This window comes from Salvelinus alpinus, chromosome 21 (assembly GCF_045679555.1).
Source record: "Salvelinus alpinus chromosome 21, SLU_Salpinus.1, whole genome shotgun sequence".
NCBI classification, from domain to species: domain Eukaryota; kingdom Metazoa; phylum Chordata; class Actinopteri; order Salmoniformes; family Salmonidae; genus Salvelinus; species Salvelinus alpinus.
The window spans coordinates 16164010-16179757 of NC_092106.1; the positions used below are offsets into that span (position 1 = coordinate 16164010).

At 57.4% G+C, this 15748-nt stretch overlaps 1 protein-coding gene across 1 annotated transcript in view; it reads left to right on the top strand.

The window, feature by feature from the left end:
* The window catches only part of LOC139547913 (schwannomin-interacting protein 1), a 385387-nt gene that overhangs the window by 138142 nt on the left and 231497 nt on the right, over positions 1-15748 (top strand). Inside the window, exon 7 of the mRNA XM_071357097.1 lies at positions 1-30. This exon is cut by the window's left edge and continues 109 nt beyond it. Within this exon, the coding sequence (XP_071213198.1) occupies positions 1-30 (30 nt within the window). The remainder of the gene's footprint in view (positions 31-15748) is intronic.

The following is a 15748-nucleotide window of genomic DNA, read 5'->3' on the forward strand; positions in this document are numbered from 1 at the left end:
ATGACCACCCTATCAGATGGCATCACCCCTGTAAGTCCCACCCCTCTATCTTTGCTCTGAGTACAGCAGGTGAACTGTCTATGTTATTGTGTAGGGTACACTTTACTAAGGCAAACACATGGTGTGGGTCAGATGGAATGGTGGGTTCTTTTTCAATACATTTTCAATACTAGCCCCAAGGATGTGGTGTGCCGGTGTATTGCATGTCTTGTCCAGCAGAGGGCGGTGTCCCTCAGCTCATTTCCCCCTGCCAGATGCAGGCTCACTCACAGGCACTTGAGGGAGGAATCAGCTGGGTAAATAATAAGATGGCGAGTGAGAGAGGTACTCTTGAGTGTCAATGTAGTGTCATAGTAATCTCCAAGTCATCATCCAGGTTAAGCCTCAGGTCAAGCTGTGGGCTTCAAGGCGCCCACTCAATGCTGCAGAGAGAAATAGGATTGTTCTCAATGACTCACCTTGATAAATGAAGGTTTAATGGATGGCATCAACAGTGGCCTGTTACACCCACAGTGGTGATTTCCAGTTAGTCACCCTCTCTCCTCCTCTCTCTACCTCTCACTCCCCCTCTCTCCCCTCCTCTCTCTACCTCTCACTCCCCCTCTCTGTCCTCCTCTCTCTACCTCTCACTCCCCCTCTCTCTCCTCCTCTCTATCCCATCCTCTCTCCTCCTCTCTCTACCTCTCACTCCCCCTCTCTGTCCTCCTCTCTCTACCTCTCACTCCCCCTCTCTGTCCTCCTCTCTATCCCACCCTCTCTCCTCCTCTCTCTACCTCTCACTCCCCCTCTCTGTCCTCCTCTCTCTACCTCTCACTCACCCCTATCTGTCCTCCTCTCTCTACCTCTCACTCCCCCTCTCTGTCCTCCTCTCTCTACCTCTCACTCCCCCTCTCTGTCCTCCTCTCCCTAGCTCTCACTCCCCCTCTCTGTCCTCCTCTCTATCCCCCCTCTCACTCCCCCTCTCTGTCCTCCTCTCTATCCCCCCTCTCACTCCCCCTCTCTGTCCTCCTCTCTATCCCCCCTCTCACTCCCCCTCTCTGTCCTCCTCTCTATCCCCCCTCTCACTCCCCCTCTCTGTCCTCCTCTCTATCCCCCCCCTCACTCCCCCTCTCTGTCCTCCTCTCTACCCCCCCTCTCACTCCCCCTCTCTGTCCTCCTCTCTATCCCCCCTCTCACTCCCCCTCTCTGTCCTCCTCTCTATCCCTCTCTCACTCCCCCTCTCTGTCCTCCTCTCTATCCCCCCCCTCACTCCCCCTCTCTGTCCTCCTCTCTACCCCCCCTCTCACTCCCCCTCTCTGTCCTCCTCTCTATCCCCCCTCTCACTCCCCCTCTCTGTCCTCCTCTCTATCCCCCCTCTCACTCCCCCTCTCTGTCCTCCTCTCTATCCCCCCTCTCACTCCCCCTCTCTGTCCTCCTCTCTATCCCCCTCTCACTCCCCCTCTCTGTCCTCCTCTCTATCCCCCCTCTCACCCCCCCCTCTCTGTCCTCCACTCTATCCCCCCTCTCACTCCCCCTCTCTCCCCTCCTCTCTCTACCTCTCACTCCCCCTCTCTGTCCTCCTCTCTCTACCTCTCACTCCCCCTCTCTCTCCTCCTCTCTATCCCATCCTCTCTCCTCCTCTCTCTACCTCTCACTCCCCCTCTCTGTCCTCCTCTCTCTACCTCTCACTCCCCCTCTCTGTCCTCCTCTCTATCCCACCCTCTCTCCTCCTCTCTCTACCTCTCACTCCCCCTCTCTGTCCTCCTCTCTCTACCTCTCACTCACCCCTATCTGTCCTCCTCTCTCTACCTCTCACTCCCCCTCTCTGTCCTCCTCTCTACCTCTCACTCCCCCTCTCTGTCCTCCTCTCTCTACCTCTCACTCCCCCTCTCTGTCCTCCTCTCCCTACCTCTCACTCCCCCTCTCTGTCCTCCTCTCTATCCCCCCTCTCACTCCCCCTCTCTGTCCTCCTCTCTATCCCCCCTCTCACTCCCCCTCTCTGTCCTCCTCTCTATCCCCCCTCTCACTCCCCCTCTCTGTCCTCCTCTCTATCCCCCCTCTCACTCCCCCTCTCTGTCCTCCTCTCTATCCCCCCCCTCACTCCCCCTCTCTGTCCTCCTCTCTACCCCCCCTCTCACTCCCCCTCTCTGTCCTCCTCTCTATCCCCCCTCTCACTCCCCCTCTCTGTCCTCCTCTCTATCCCCCCTCTCACTCCCCCTCTCTGTCCTCCTCTCTATCCCCCTCTCACTCCCCCTCTCTGTCCTCCTCTCTATCCCCCCTCTCACCCCCCCTCTCTGTCCTCCACTCTATCCCCCCTCTCACTCCCCCTCTCTGTCCTCCTCTCTATCCCCCCTCTCACTCCCCCTCTCTGTCCTCCTCTCTATCCCCCCTCTCACTCCCCCTCTCTGTCCTCCTCTCTATCCCCCTCTCACTCCCCCTCTCTGTCCTCCTCTCTATCCCCCCTCTCACCCCCCCTCTCTGTCCTCCTCTCTATCCCCCCTCTCACTCCCCCTCTCTGTCCTCCTCTCTATCCCCTCTCTCACCCCACCTCTCTGTCCTCCTCTCTATCCCCCCTCTCACTCCCCCTCTCTGTCCTCCTCTCTCTACCTCTCACTCCCCCTCTCTGTCCTCCTCTCTATCCCCCCTCTCACTCCCCCTCTCTGTCCTCCTCTCTATCCCCCCTCTCACTCCCCCTCTCTGTCCTCCTCTCTCTACCTCTCTCTCCCCCTCTCTGTCCTCATCTCTAGCCCCCTCTCACTCCCCCTCTATGTCCTCCTCTCTCTACCTCTCACTCCCCCTCTCTGTCCTCCTCTCTATCCCCCCTCTCACTCCCCCTCTCTGTCCTCCTCTCTATCCCCCCTCTCACTCCCCCTCTCTGTCCTCCTCTCTATCCCCCCTCTCACTCCCCCTCTCTGTCCTCCTCTCTCTACCTCTCACTCCCCCTCTCTGTCCTCCTCTCTATCCCCCCTCTCACTCCCCCTCTCTGTCCTCCTCTCTCTACCTCTCACTCCCCCTCTCTGTCCTCCTCTCTATCCCCCCTCTCACTCCCCCTCTCTGTCCTCCTCTCTATCCCCCCTCTCACTCCCCCTCTCTGTCCTCCTCTCTATCCCCCCTCTCACCCCACCTCTCTGTCCTCCTCTCTATCCCCCTCTCACTCCCCCTCTCTGTCCTCCTCTCTATCCCCGCTCTCACTCCCCCTCTCTGTCCTCCTCTCTATCCCCCCTCTCACTCCCCCTCTCTGTCCTCCTCTCTATCCCCCCTCTCACCCCCCCCTCCCTGTCCTCCTCTCTATCCCCCCTCTCACTCCCCCTCTCTGTCCTCCTCTCTATCCCCCCTCTCACACCACCTCTCTGTCCTCCTCTCTATCCCCCCTCTCACTCCCCCTCTCTGTCCTCCTCTCTATCCCTCTCTCACTCCCCCTCTCTGTCCTCCTCTCTATCCCCCCTCTCACTCCCCCTCTCTGTCCTCCTCTCTATCCCCCTCTCACTCCCCCTCTCTGTTCTCCTCTCTATCCCCCCTCTCACTCCCCCTCTCTGTCCTGCTCTCTATCCCCCCTCTCACTCACCCTCTCTGTCCTCCTCTCTATCCCCCCTCTCACTCCCCTCTCTGTCCTCCTCTATATCCGCCCTCTCACTCCCCTCTCTGTCCTCCTCTCTATCACCCCTCTCACTCCCCTCTCTGTCCTCCTCTCTATCCCCCCTCTCACTCCCCTCTCTGTCCTCCTCTCTATCACCCCTCTCACTCCACCTCTCACTCCCCCTCTCTGTCCTCCTCTCTATCCCCCCTCTCACTCCCCCTCTCTGTCCTCCTCTCTATCCCATCCTCTCTCCTCCTCTCTCTACCTCTCACTCCCCCTCTCTGTCCTCCTCTCTATCCCCCCTCTCACTCCCCCTCTCTGTCCTCCTCTCTATCCCCCCTCTCACTCCTTCTCTCTGTCCTCCTCTCTATCCCCCTCTCACTTCCCCTCTCTGTCCTCCTCTCTATCCCCCCTCTCACTCCCCCTCTCTGTCCTCCTCTCTATCCCCCCTCTCTGTCCTCCTCTTCATCCCCCCTCTCACTCCCCTCTGTCCTCCTCTCTATCCCCCCTCTCACTCCCCCTCTCTGTCCTCCTCTCTATCCCCCCTCTCACTCCCCTCTCTGTCCTCCTCTCTATCCCCCTCTCACTCCCCCTCTCTGTCCTCCTCTCTATCCCCCCTCTCACTCCCCCTCTCTGTCCTCCTCTCTATCCCCTCTCTCACTCCCCTCTCTGTCCTCCTCTCTATCCCCCCTCTCACTCCCCCTCTCTGTCCTCCTCTCTATCCCATCCTCTCTCCTCCTCTCTCTACCTCTCAGTCCTTCTCTCTGTCCTCCTCTCACTCCCCCTCTCTGTCCTCCTCTCACTCCCCCTCTCTGTCTTCCTCTCTATCCCCTCTCTCACTCCCCCTCTCTGTCTTCCTCTCTATCCCCCTCTCTGTCTTCCTCTCTATCCCCCCTCTCACTCCCCCTCTCTGTCCTCCTCTCTATCCCCTCTCTCACTCCCCCTCTCTATCCTCCTCTCTATCCCCTCTCTCACTCCCCCTCTCTGTCCTCCTCTCTATCCCCCTCTCTGTCTTCCTCTCTATCCCTCCTCTCACTCCCCCTCTCTGTCCTCCTCTCTATCCCATCCTCTCTCCTCCTCTCTCTACCTCTCAGTCCTTCTCTCTGTCCTCCTCTCACTCCCCCTCTCTGTCTTCCTCTCTATCCCCCTCTCACTCCCCCTCTCTGTCCTCCTCTCTATCCCCCTCTCTGTCATCCTCTCTATCCCCCTTCTCACTCCCCCTCTCTGTCTTCCTCTCTATCCCCCTTCTCACTCCCCCTCTCTGTCATCCTCTCTATCCCCCTTCTCACTCCCCCTCTCTGTCTTCCTCTCTATCCCCCTCTCACTCCCCCTCTCTGTCCTCCTCTCTATCCCCCTCTCTGTCATCCTCTCTATCCCCCTTCTCACTCCCCCTCTCTGTCCTCCTCTCACTCCCCCTCTCACTCCCCCTCTCTGTCCTCCTCTCTATCCCCCTCTCTGTCCTCCTCTCACTCCCCCTCTCACTCCCCCTCTCTGTCCTCCTCTCTATCTCACCATCTCACTCCCCCTCTCAGTCCTCCTCTCACTCCCCCTCTCAGTCCTCATCTCACTCCCCCTCTCAGTCCTCCTCTCACTCCCCCTCTCTGTCCTCCTCTCTATCCCCCTCTCACTCCCCCTCTCAGTCCTCCTCTCACTCCCCCTCTCAGTCCTCCTCTCACTCCCCCTCTCTGTCCTCCTCTCTATCCCCCTTCTCACTCCCCCTCTCTGTCTTCCGCTCTATCCCACCCTCTCACTCCCCCTCTCTGTCCTCCTCTCACTCCCCCTCTCACTCCCCCTCTCTGTCCTCCTCTCTATCCCACCATCTCACTCCCCCTCTCAGTCCTCCTCTCACTCCCCCTCTCTGTCCTCCTCTCACTCCCCCTCTCAGTCCTCCTCTCACTCCCCCTCTTTGTCCTCCTCTCTGTCCTCCTCTCACTCCCCCTCTCAGTCCTCCACTCACTCCCCCTCTCTGTCCTCCTCTCTATCCCCTCTCTCACTCCCCTCTCTGTTCTCCTCTCTATCCCCCCTCTCACTCCCCCTCTCTGTCCTCGTCTCTATCCTATCCTCTCTCCTCCTCTCTCTACCTCTCAGTCCTTCTCTCTGTCCTCCTCTCACTCCCCCTCTCTGTCCTCCTCTCACTCCCCCTCTCTGTCTTCCTCTCTATCCCCCCTCTCACTCCCCCTCTCTGTCCTCCTCTCTATCCCCTCTCTCACTCCCCCTCTCTGTCCTCCTCTCTATCCCCTCTCTCACTCCCCCTCTCTGTCTTCCTCTCTATCCCCCTCTCTGTCTTCCTCTCTATCCCCCCTCTCACTCCCCCTCTCTGTCCTCCTCTCTATCCCCTCTCTCACTCCCCCTCTCTGTCCTCCTCTCTATCCCCCCTCTCACTCCCCCTCTCTGTCCTCCTCTCTATCCCCCTCTCTGTCTTCCTCTCTATCCCTCCTCTCACTCCCCCTCTCTGTCCTCCTCTCTATCCCATCCTCTCTCCTCCTCTCTCTACCTCTCAGTCCTTCTCTCTGTCCTCCTCTCACTCCCCCTCTCTGTCCTCCTCTCTATCCCCCTCTCACTCCCCCTCTCTGTCCTCCTCTCTATCCCCCTCTCTGTCATCCTCTCTATCCCCCTTCTCACTCCCCTCTCTGTCTTCCTCTCTATCCCCCTTCTCACTCCCCCTCTCTGTCATCCTCTCTATCCCCCTTCTCACTCCCCCTCTCTGTCTTCCTCTCTATCCCCCTCTCACTCCCCCTCTCTGTCCTCCTCTCTATCCCCCTCTCTGTCATCCTCTCTATCCCTCTTCTCACTCCCCCTCTCTGTCCTCCTCTCACTCCCCCTCTCACTCCCCCTCTCTGTCCTCCTCTCTATCCCCCTCTCTGTCCTCCTCTCACTCCCCCTCTCACTCCCCCTCTCTGTCCTCCTCTCTATCTCACCATCTCACTCCCCCTCTCAGTCCTCATCTCACTCCCCCTCTCAGTCTTCCTCTCACTCCCCCTCTCTGTCCTCCTCTCTATCCCCCTCTCACTCCCCCTCTCAGTCCTCCTCTCACTCCCCCTCTCTGTCCTCCTCTCTATCCCCCTCTCAGTCCTCCTCTCACTCCCCCTCTCAGTCCCCCTTCTCACTCCCCCTCTCTGTCTTCCTCTCTATCCCACCCTCTCACTCCCCCTCTCAGTCCTCCTCTCACTCCCCCTCTCTGTCCTCCTCTCCCCCTCTCAGTCCTCCTCTCACCCCCCCTCTCAGTCCTCCTCTCACTCCCCCTCTCTGTCCTCCTCTCCCCCTCTCAGTCCTCCTCTCACCCCCCCTCTCAGTCCTCCTCTCACTCCCCCTCTCTGTCCTCCTCTCTGTCCTCCTCTCACTCCCCCTCTCAGTCCTCCACTCACTCCCCCTCTCAGTCCTCCTCTCACTCCCCCTCTCTGTCCTCCTCTCACTCCCCCTCTCTGTCCTCTCTATCCCACCCTCTCACTCCCCCTCTCAGTCCTCCTCTCACTCCCCCCCTCTGTCCTCCTCTCACTCCCCATCTCAGTCCTCCTCTCACTCCCCCTCTCTGTTCTCCTCTCACTCCCCTGCTCTGTCCTCCTCTCACTCCCCCTCTCAGTCCTCCTCTCACTCCCCCTCTCTGTCCTCCTCTCACTCCCCCTCTCTGTCCTCCTCTCACTCCCCCTCTCAGTCCTCCTCTCACTCCCCCTCTCTGTCCTCCTCTCACTCCCCTCTCTGTCCTCCTCTCACTCCCCCTCTCTGTCCTCTCTATCCCACCCTCTCACTCCCCCTCAGTCCTCCTCTCACTCCCCCTCTCAGTCCTCCTCTCACTCCCCCTCTCAGTCCTCCTCTCCATCCCCTCTCTCACTCCCCTCTCAGTCCTCCTCTCACTCCCCCTCTCAGTCCTCCTCTCACTCCCCCTCTCAGTCCTCCTCTCTATCCCCTCTCTCACTCCCCTCTCAGTCCTCCTCTCACTCCCCCTCTCAGTCCTCCTGTCTATCCCCCCTCTCAGTCCTCCTCTCACTCCCCCTCTCAGTCCTCCTCTCTATCCCCTCTCTCACTCCCCTCTCAGTCCTCCTCTCACTCCCCTCTCAGTCCTCCTCTCACTCCCCCTCTCAGTCCTCCTCTCACTCCCCCTCTCAGTCCTCCTCTCACTCCCCCTCTCAGTCCTCCTCTCTATCCCCTCTCTCACTCCCCTCTCAGTCCTCCTCTCACTCCCCCTCTCAGTCCTCCTCTCTATCCCCCCTCTCAGTCCTCCTCTCACTCCCCCTCTCTGTCCTCCTCTCTATCCCCCCTCTCACTCCCCCTCTCTGTCCTCCTCTCTCTACCTCTCACTCCCCCTCTCTGTCCTCCTCTCTATCCCCCCTCTCACTCCCCCTCTCTGTCCTCCTCTCTCTACCTCTCACTCCCCCTCTCTGTCCTCCTCTCTATCCCCCCTCTCACTCCCCCTCTCTGTCCTCCTCTCTATCCCCCCTCTCACTCCCCCTCTCTGTCCTCCTCTCTATCCCCCCTCTCACCCCACCTCTCTGTCCTCCTCTCTATCCCCCTCTCACTCCCCCTCTCTGTCCTCCTCTCTATCCCCGCTCTCACTCCCCCTCTCTGTCCTCCTCTCTATCCCCCCTCTCACTCCCCCTCTCTGTCCTCCTCTCTATCCCCCCTCTCACCCCCCCCTCTCTGTCCTCCTCTCTATCCCCCCTCTCACTCCCCCTCTCTGTCCTCCTCTCTATCCCCCCTCTCACACCACCTCTCTGTCCTCCTCTCTATCCCCCCTCTCACTCCCCCTCTCTGTCCTCCTCTCTATCCCTCTCTCACTCCCCCTCTCTGTCCTCCTCTCTATCCCCCCTCTCACTCCCCCTCTCTGTCCTCCTCTCTATCCCCCTCTCACTCCCCCTCTCTGTTCTCCTCTCTATCCCCCCTCTCACTCCCCCTCTCTGTCCTGCTCTCTATCCCCCCTCTCACTCACCCTCTCTGTCCTCCTCTCTATTCCCCCTCTCACTCCCCTCTCTGTCCTCCTCTATATCCACCCTCTCACTCCCCTCTCTGTCCTCCTCTCTATCACCCCTCTCACTCCCCTCTCTGTCCTCCTCTCTATCCCCCCTCTCACTCCCCTCTCTGTCCTCCTCTCTATCACCCCTCTCACTCCACCTCTCACTCCCCCTCTCTGTCCTCCTCTCTATCCCCCCTCTCACTCCCCCTCTCTGTCCTCCTCTCTATCCCATCCTCTCTCCTCCTCTCTCTACCTCTCACTCCCCCTCTCTGTCCTCCTCTCTATCCCCCCTCTCACTCCCCCTCTCTGTCCTCCTCTCTATCCCCCCTCTCACTCCTTCTCTCTGTCCTCCTCTCTATCTCCCTCTCACTTCCCCTCTCTGTCTTCCTCTCTATCCCCCCTCTCACTCCCCCTCTCTGTCCTCCTCTCTATCCCCCCTCTCTGTCCTCCTCTTCATCCCCCCTCTCACTCCCCTCTGTCCTCCTCTCTATCCCCCCTCTCACTCCCCCTCTCTGTCCTCCTCTCTATCCCCCCTCTCACTCCCCTCTCTGTCCTCCTCTCTATCCCCCTCTCACTCCCCCTCTCTGTCCTCCTCTCTATCCCCCCTCTCACTCCCCCTCTCTGTCCTCCTCTCTATCCCCTCTCTCACTCCCCTCTCTGTCCTCCTCTCTATCCCCCCTCTCACTCCCCCTCTCTGTCCTCCTCTCTATCCCATCCTCTCTCCTCCTCTCTCTACCTCTCAGTCCTTCTCTCTGTCCTCCTCTCACTCCCCCTCTCTGTCCTCCTCTCACTCCCCCTCTCTGTCTTCCTCTCTATCCCCTCTCTCACTCCCCCTCTCTGTCTTCCTCTCTATCCCCCTCTCTGTCTTCCTCTCTATCCCCCCTCTCACTCCCCCTCTCTGTCCTCCTCTCTATCCCCCCTCTCACTCCCCCTCTCTGTCCTCCTCTCTATCCCCCCTCTCACCCCACCTCTCTGTCCTCCTCTCTATCCCCCTCTCACTCCCCCTCTCTGTCCTCCTCTCTATCCCCGCTCTCACTCCCCCTCTCTGTCCTCCTCTCTATCCCCCCTCTCACTCCCCCTCTCTGTCCTCCTCTCTATCCCCCCTCTCACCCCCCCCTCTCTGTCCTCCTCTCTATCCCCCCTCTCACTCCCCCTCTCTGTCCTCCTCTCTATCCCCCCTCTCACACCACCTCTCTGTCCTCCTCTCTATCCCCCCTCTCACTCCCCCTCTCTGTCCTCCTCTCTATCCCTCTCTCACTCCCCCTCTCTGTCCTCCTCTCTATCCCCCCTCTCACTCCCCCTCTCTGTCCTCCTCTCTATCCCCCTCTCACTCCCCCTCTCTGTTCTCCTCTCTATCCCCCCTCTCACTCCCCCTCTCTGTCCTGCTCTCTATCCCCCCTCTCACTCACCCTCTCTGTCCTCCTCTCTATTCCCCCTCTCACTCCCCTCTCTGTCCTCCTCTATATCCACCCTCTCACTCCCCTCTCTGTCCTCCTCTCTATCACCCCTCTCACTCCCCTCTCTGTCCTCCTCTCTATCCCCCCTCTCACTCCCCTCTCTGTCCTCCTCTCTATCACCCCTCTCACTCCACCTCTCACTCCCCCTCTCTGTCCTCCTCTCTATCCCCCCTCTCACTCCCCCTCTCTGTCCTCCTCTCTATCCCATCCTCTCTCCTCCTCTCTCTACCTCTCACTCCCCCTCTCTGTCCTCCTCTCTATCCCCCCTCTCACTCCCCCTCTCTGTCCTCCTCTCTATCCCCCCTCTCACTCCTTCTCTCTGTCCTCCTCTCTATCTCCCTCTCACTTCCCCTCTCTGTCTTCCTCTCTATCCCCCCTCTCACTCCCCCTCTCTGTCCTCCTCTCTATCCCCCCTCTCTGTCCTCCTCTTCATCCCCCCTCTCACTCCCCTCTGTCCTCCTCTCTATCCCCCCTCTCACTCCCCCTCTCTGTCCTCCTCTCTATCCCCCCTCTCACTCCCCTCTCTGTCCTCCTCTCTATCCCCCTCTCACTCCCCCTCTCTGTCCTCCTCTCTATCCCCCCTCTCACTCCCCCTCTCTGTCCTCCTCTCTATCCCCTCTCTCACTCCCCTCTCTGTCCTCCTCTCTATCCCCCCTCTCACTCCCCCTCTCTGTCCTCCTCTCTATCCCATCCTCTCTCCTCCTCTCTCTACCTCTCAGTCCTTCTCTCTGTCCTCCTCTCACTCCCCCTCTCTGTCCTCCTCTCACTCCCCCTCTCTGTCTTCCTCTCTATCCCCTCTCTCACTCCCCCTCTCTGTCTTCCTCTCTATCCCCCTCTCTGTCTTCCTCTCTATCCCCCCTCTCACTCCCCCTCTCTGTCCTCCTCTCTATCCCCTCTCTCACTCCCCCTCTCTGTCCTCCTCTCTATCCCCTCTCTCACCCCCCCTCTCTGTCCTCCTCTCTATCCCCCTCTCTGTCTTCCTCTCTATCCCTCCTCTCACTCCCCCTCTCTGTCCTCCTCTCTATCCCCCTCTCTGTCTTCCTCTCTATCCCCCTTCTCACTCCCCCTCTCTGTCTTCCTCTCTATCCCCCTTCTCACTCCCCCTCTCTGTCATCCTCTCTATCCCCCTTCTCACTCCCCCTCTCTGTCTTCCTCTCTATCCCCCTCTCACTCCCCCTCTCTGTCCTCCTCTCTATCCCCCTCTCTGTCATCCTCTCTATCCCCCTTCTCACTCCCCCTCTCTGTCCTCCTCTCACTCCCCCTCTCACTCCCCCTCTCTGTCCTCCTCTCTATCCCCCTCTCTGTCCTCCTCTCACTCCCCCTCTCACTCCCCCTCTCTGTCCTCCTCTCTATCTCACCATCTCACTCCCCCTCTCAGTCCTCCTCTCACTCCCCCTCTCAGTCCTCATCTCACTCCCCCTCTCAGTCCTCCTCTCACTCCCCCTCTCTGTCCTCCTCTCTATTCCCCTCTCACTCCCCCTCTCAGTCCTCCTCTCACTCCCCCTCTCAGTCCTCCTCTCACTCCCCCTCTCTGTCCTCCTCTCTATCCCCCTTCTCACTCCCCCTCTCTGTCTTCCGCTCTATCCCACCCTCTCACTCCCCCTCTCTGTCCTCCTCTCACTCCCCCTCTCACTCCCCCTCTCTGTCCTCCTCTCTATCCCACCATCTCACTCCCCCTCTCAGTCCTCCTCTCACTCCCCCTCTCTGTCCTCCTCTCACTCCCCCTCTCAGTCCTCCTCTCACTCCCCCTCTCTGTCCTCCTCTCACTCCCCCTCTCAGTCCTCCACTCACTCCCCCTCTCTGTCCTCCTCTCTATCCCCTCTCTCACTCCCCTCTCTGTCCTCCTCTCTATCCCCCCTCTCACTCCCCCTCTCTGTCCTCCTCTCTATCCTATCCTCTCTCCTCCTCTCTCTACCTCTCAGTCCTTCTCTCTGTCCTCCTCTCACTCCCCCTCTCTGTCCTCCTCTCACTCCCCCTCTCTGTCTTCCTCTCTATCCCCCCTCTCACTCTGTCCTCCTCTCTATCCCCTCTCTCACTCCCCCTCTCTGTCCTCCTCTCTATCCCCTCTCTCACTCCCCCTCTCTGTCTTCCTCTCTATCCCCCTCTCTGTCTTCCTCTCTATCCCCCCTCTCACTCCCCCTCTCTGTCCTCCTCTCTATCCCCTCTCTCACTCCCCCTCTCTGTCCTCCTCTCTATCCCCCCTCTCACTCCCCCTCTCTGTCCTCCTCTCTATCCCCCTCTCTGTCTTCCTCTCTATCGCTCCTCTCACTCCCCCTCTCTGTCCTCCTCTCTATCCCATCCTCTCTCCTCCTCTCTCTACCTCTCAGTCCTTCTCTCTGTCCTCCTCTCACTCCCCCTCTCAGTCCTCCACTCACTCCCCCTCTCAGTCCTCCTCTCACTCCCCCTCTCTGTCCTCCTCTCACTCCCCCTCTCTGTCCTCCTCTCTATCCCCCCTCTCAGTCCTCCTCTCACTCCCCCTCTCAGTCCTCCTCTCTATCCCCTCTCTCACTCCCCTCTCAGTCCTCCTCTCACTCCCCCTCTCAGTCCTCCTCTCACTCCCCTCTCAGTCCTCCTCTCACTCCCCCTCTCAGTCCTCCTCTCTATCCCCCCTCTCAGTCCTTCTCACTGTAGCTTCTGTGGTTCAGATGATGATGTCAGCAGATGACTGGCGTTAAGAGTGAGAGGGTTGGGAAGAGACATCAATACATGGTATTAGGGTTTCGCACGCACACACACACACACACACACACACACACACACACACACACACACACACACACACACACACACACACACACACACACACACACACACACACCTGTCTGTTCTGTCTTCCCCCTTACTCACACAGACACAGATAAACATACTTTGTGTTGAACATCCTGTGGGACCTAACAGAACTGCTGAGCTCAGTGACTCAGAGATGCTGAAACTGTCTGATGATCATCAGAGAGAGAGGGGGGGGGGGGGGGGTGAAATAAAAGAGAGAGGGGGGCCCTTTATGATCCCGGGGTAAACTATATAAACGCATATAACATGTAAAGTGTTGGTCCCATGTTTCATGAGCTGAAATATAAGATCCCAGAGATGTTCTGTTAGTGAGCATTTCTCCTTTACCAAGATAACCCATCCACCTGACAGGTGTCTAGAAGCTGATTAAACAGCATGATCATTACACAGGTGCACCTTGTGCAGGGGACAATAAAAGGCCACTAAATGTGCAGTTTAGTCACACAGCACAATGCCACAGCGTGCAGTTGGCATGCTGACTGCAGGAATGTCCAGCAGAGCTGCTGTCAGAGAACTGCATGTTGATGTCTATACCGTAAGCTACCTCCAATGTCGTTTTAGTGAATTTGGCACAGTGGAGGCTCCTGAGGGGAGGACCACTCATTATAATGGTTGGAATGGAGCAAATGGAATGACATCAAACACATGGAAACCATGGAAACCATGTGTTTGATGTATTTGATACCATTCCACTTATTCCACTCCAGTCATTACCACGAGCCAGTCCTCCCTGATTAAGGTGCCACCAACCTCCTGGCAGTACGTCCAACCAGCCTCACAACCGCAGACAACGTGTAACCACGCCAGACCAGGACCTCCACATCCGGCTTCTTCACCAGCAAGGTCGTCTGAGACCAGCCACCCGGACAGCTAATGAAACTGTGGGTTTGCACAACCAAAGAGTTTCTGCACAAACCGTCTCAGGGAAGCTCATCTGTGTGCTCGTCGTCCTCGCCGGGGTCTTGACCTGACAGCAGTTCGGTGTCGTAACCGACTGGGCCAATGCTCACCTTCGATGGCCACTGGCACGCTGGAGAAATGTGCTCTTCACGCATGAATCCTAGTTTCAACTGTACCAGGCGAGCGGTTTGTTGATGTCAACAATGTGAACAGAGTGCCTCATGGTGGTGGTGGGGTTATGGTACGGGCAGCCAAAAGCTACGGACAACGAACACAATTTCACATTAACGATGGCAATTTAAATGCACAAAGATACCGTTTCGAGATCCTGAGGCTCATTGTCGTGTTTTTTTTTAACGGAATCTGTGAACAACAGATGCATATCTGTATTCCCAGTCATGTGAAATCCATAGGGCCTAATGAATTCATTTAAATGGACTTATTTACTTATATGAACCGTAACATCTATGAAATTGTTGCATGTTGCGTAGAGAATTTCTTCAGTGTAGTTGAGTGCACTGATGTCTTCCACTGTCTGTCCATTACATTGTGCTGTGAGACAGATAGGCTAACCTTTCCTCTCATATTATTTCATGGCTTTATTTTCCCGATGTTTCACACTGGAATGTCACTCCTCTATTATATTATCTCTCCTCCCTCTCGCCCTCCTTTAACGTCTCTCCTCCCTCTCGCCCTCCTTTAACGTCTCTCCTCCCTCTCGCCCTCCTTTAACGTCTCTCCTCCCTCTCGCCCTCCTTTAACGTCTCTCCTCCCTCTCGCCCTCCTTTAACGTCTCTCCTCCCTCTCACCCTCCTTTAACGTCTCTCCTCCCTATCGCCCTCCTTTAACGTCTCTCCTCCCTCTCGCCCTCCTTTAACGTCTCTCCTCCCTTTCGCCCTCCTTTAACGTCTCTCCTCCCTCTCGCCCTCCTTTAACGTCTCTCCTCCCTCTCGCCCTCCTTTAGCGTCTCTCCTCCCTCTCGCCCTCCTTTAACGTCTCTCCTCCCTCTCGCCCTCCTTTAACGTCTCTCCTCCCTTTCGCCCTCCTTTAACGTCTCTCCTCCCTCTCGCCCTCCTTTAACATCTCTCCTCCCTCTCGCCCTCCTTTAACGTCTCTCCTCCCTCTCGCCCTCCTTTAACGTCTCTCCTCCCTCTCGCCCTCCTTTAACGTCTCTCCTCCCTCTCGCCCTCCTTTAACGTCTCTCCTCCCTCTCGCCCTCCTTTAACGTCTCTCCTCCCTATCGCCCTCCTTTAACGTCTCTCCTCCCTCTCGCCCTCCTTTAACGTCTCTCCTCCCTCTCGCCCTCCTTTAACGTCTCTCCTCCCTCTCGCCCTCCTCTCGCCCTCCTCACTCACTCACTCACTCACTCACTCACTCACTCACTCACTCACTCACTCACTCACACACACACACACACACACACACACACACACACACACACACACACACACACACACACACACACAGAGGAAGAAGTCATATTGTCATGGGACAGAGTGACTGGGAGGCCGTTTCCATCCACACTGATTGAATTTGTAACCTTTGTGCCAGTGATATCAGTCTCTGACAAAAGGCTGAATGTGTCTGTCAATGTGGGACCACCGCACATGGTGGGGGGGTGGGGGCTCTATGCGTATGTAGTAGTACACTGGAATTTTCCATCTCCTTGAGTCTGTAGAAAGTGAAAAGTCTGTGATGTACTTAAGGTTACGGTTGTATAGTTATGTGTGTTAGAACTCATTCAGATATACTGCAAAGTCACTATTGTGACACTGTGAAATACCACATTAGACGATCTCCTACTGTATTCCGCCATAATGACCACATAACTCCTGCAGTGTTGCCCATTTCCTTTCCAAGCCAAGAGGTAGAAATGATAGTTTTCATTAAAAGAGAACATAACACAACTCTGGCTTTTATGCCCCGATATGAATCAGCAGCCTTCTATTTGTATTTTTTTATACTGCGTCAAAACACAGCACACACACACACGCACGCATGCACACACACACACAGGCTGTTTATTGGAATGGGAGATTCGTGGTAGCCAGTTGTGCTGAGGGTTTGGCTGAATGCTAAAATATTGCTAGTTAACTC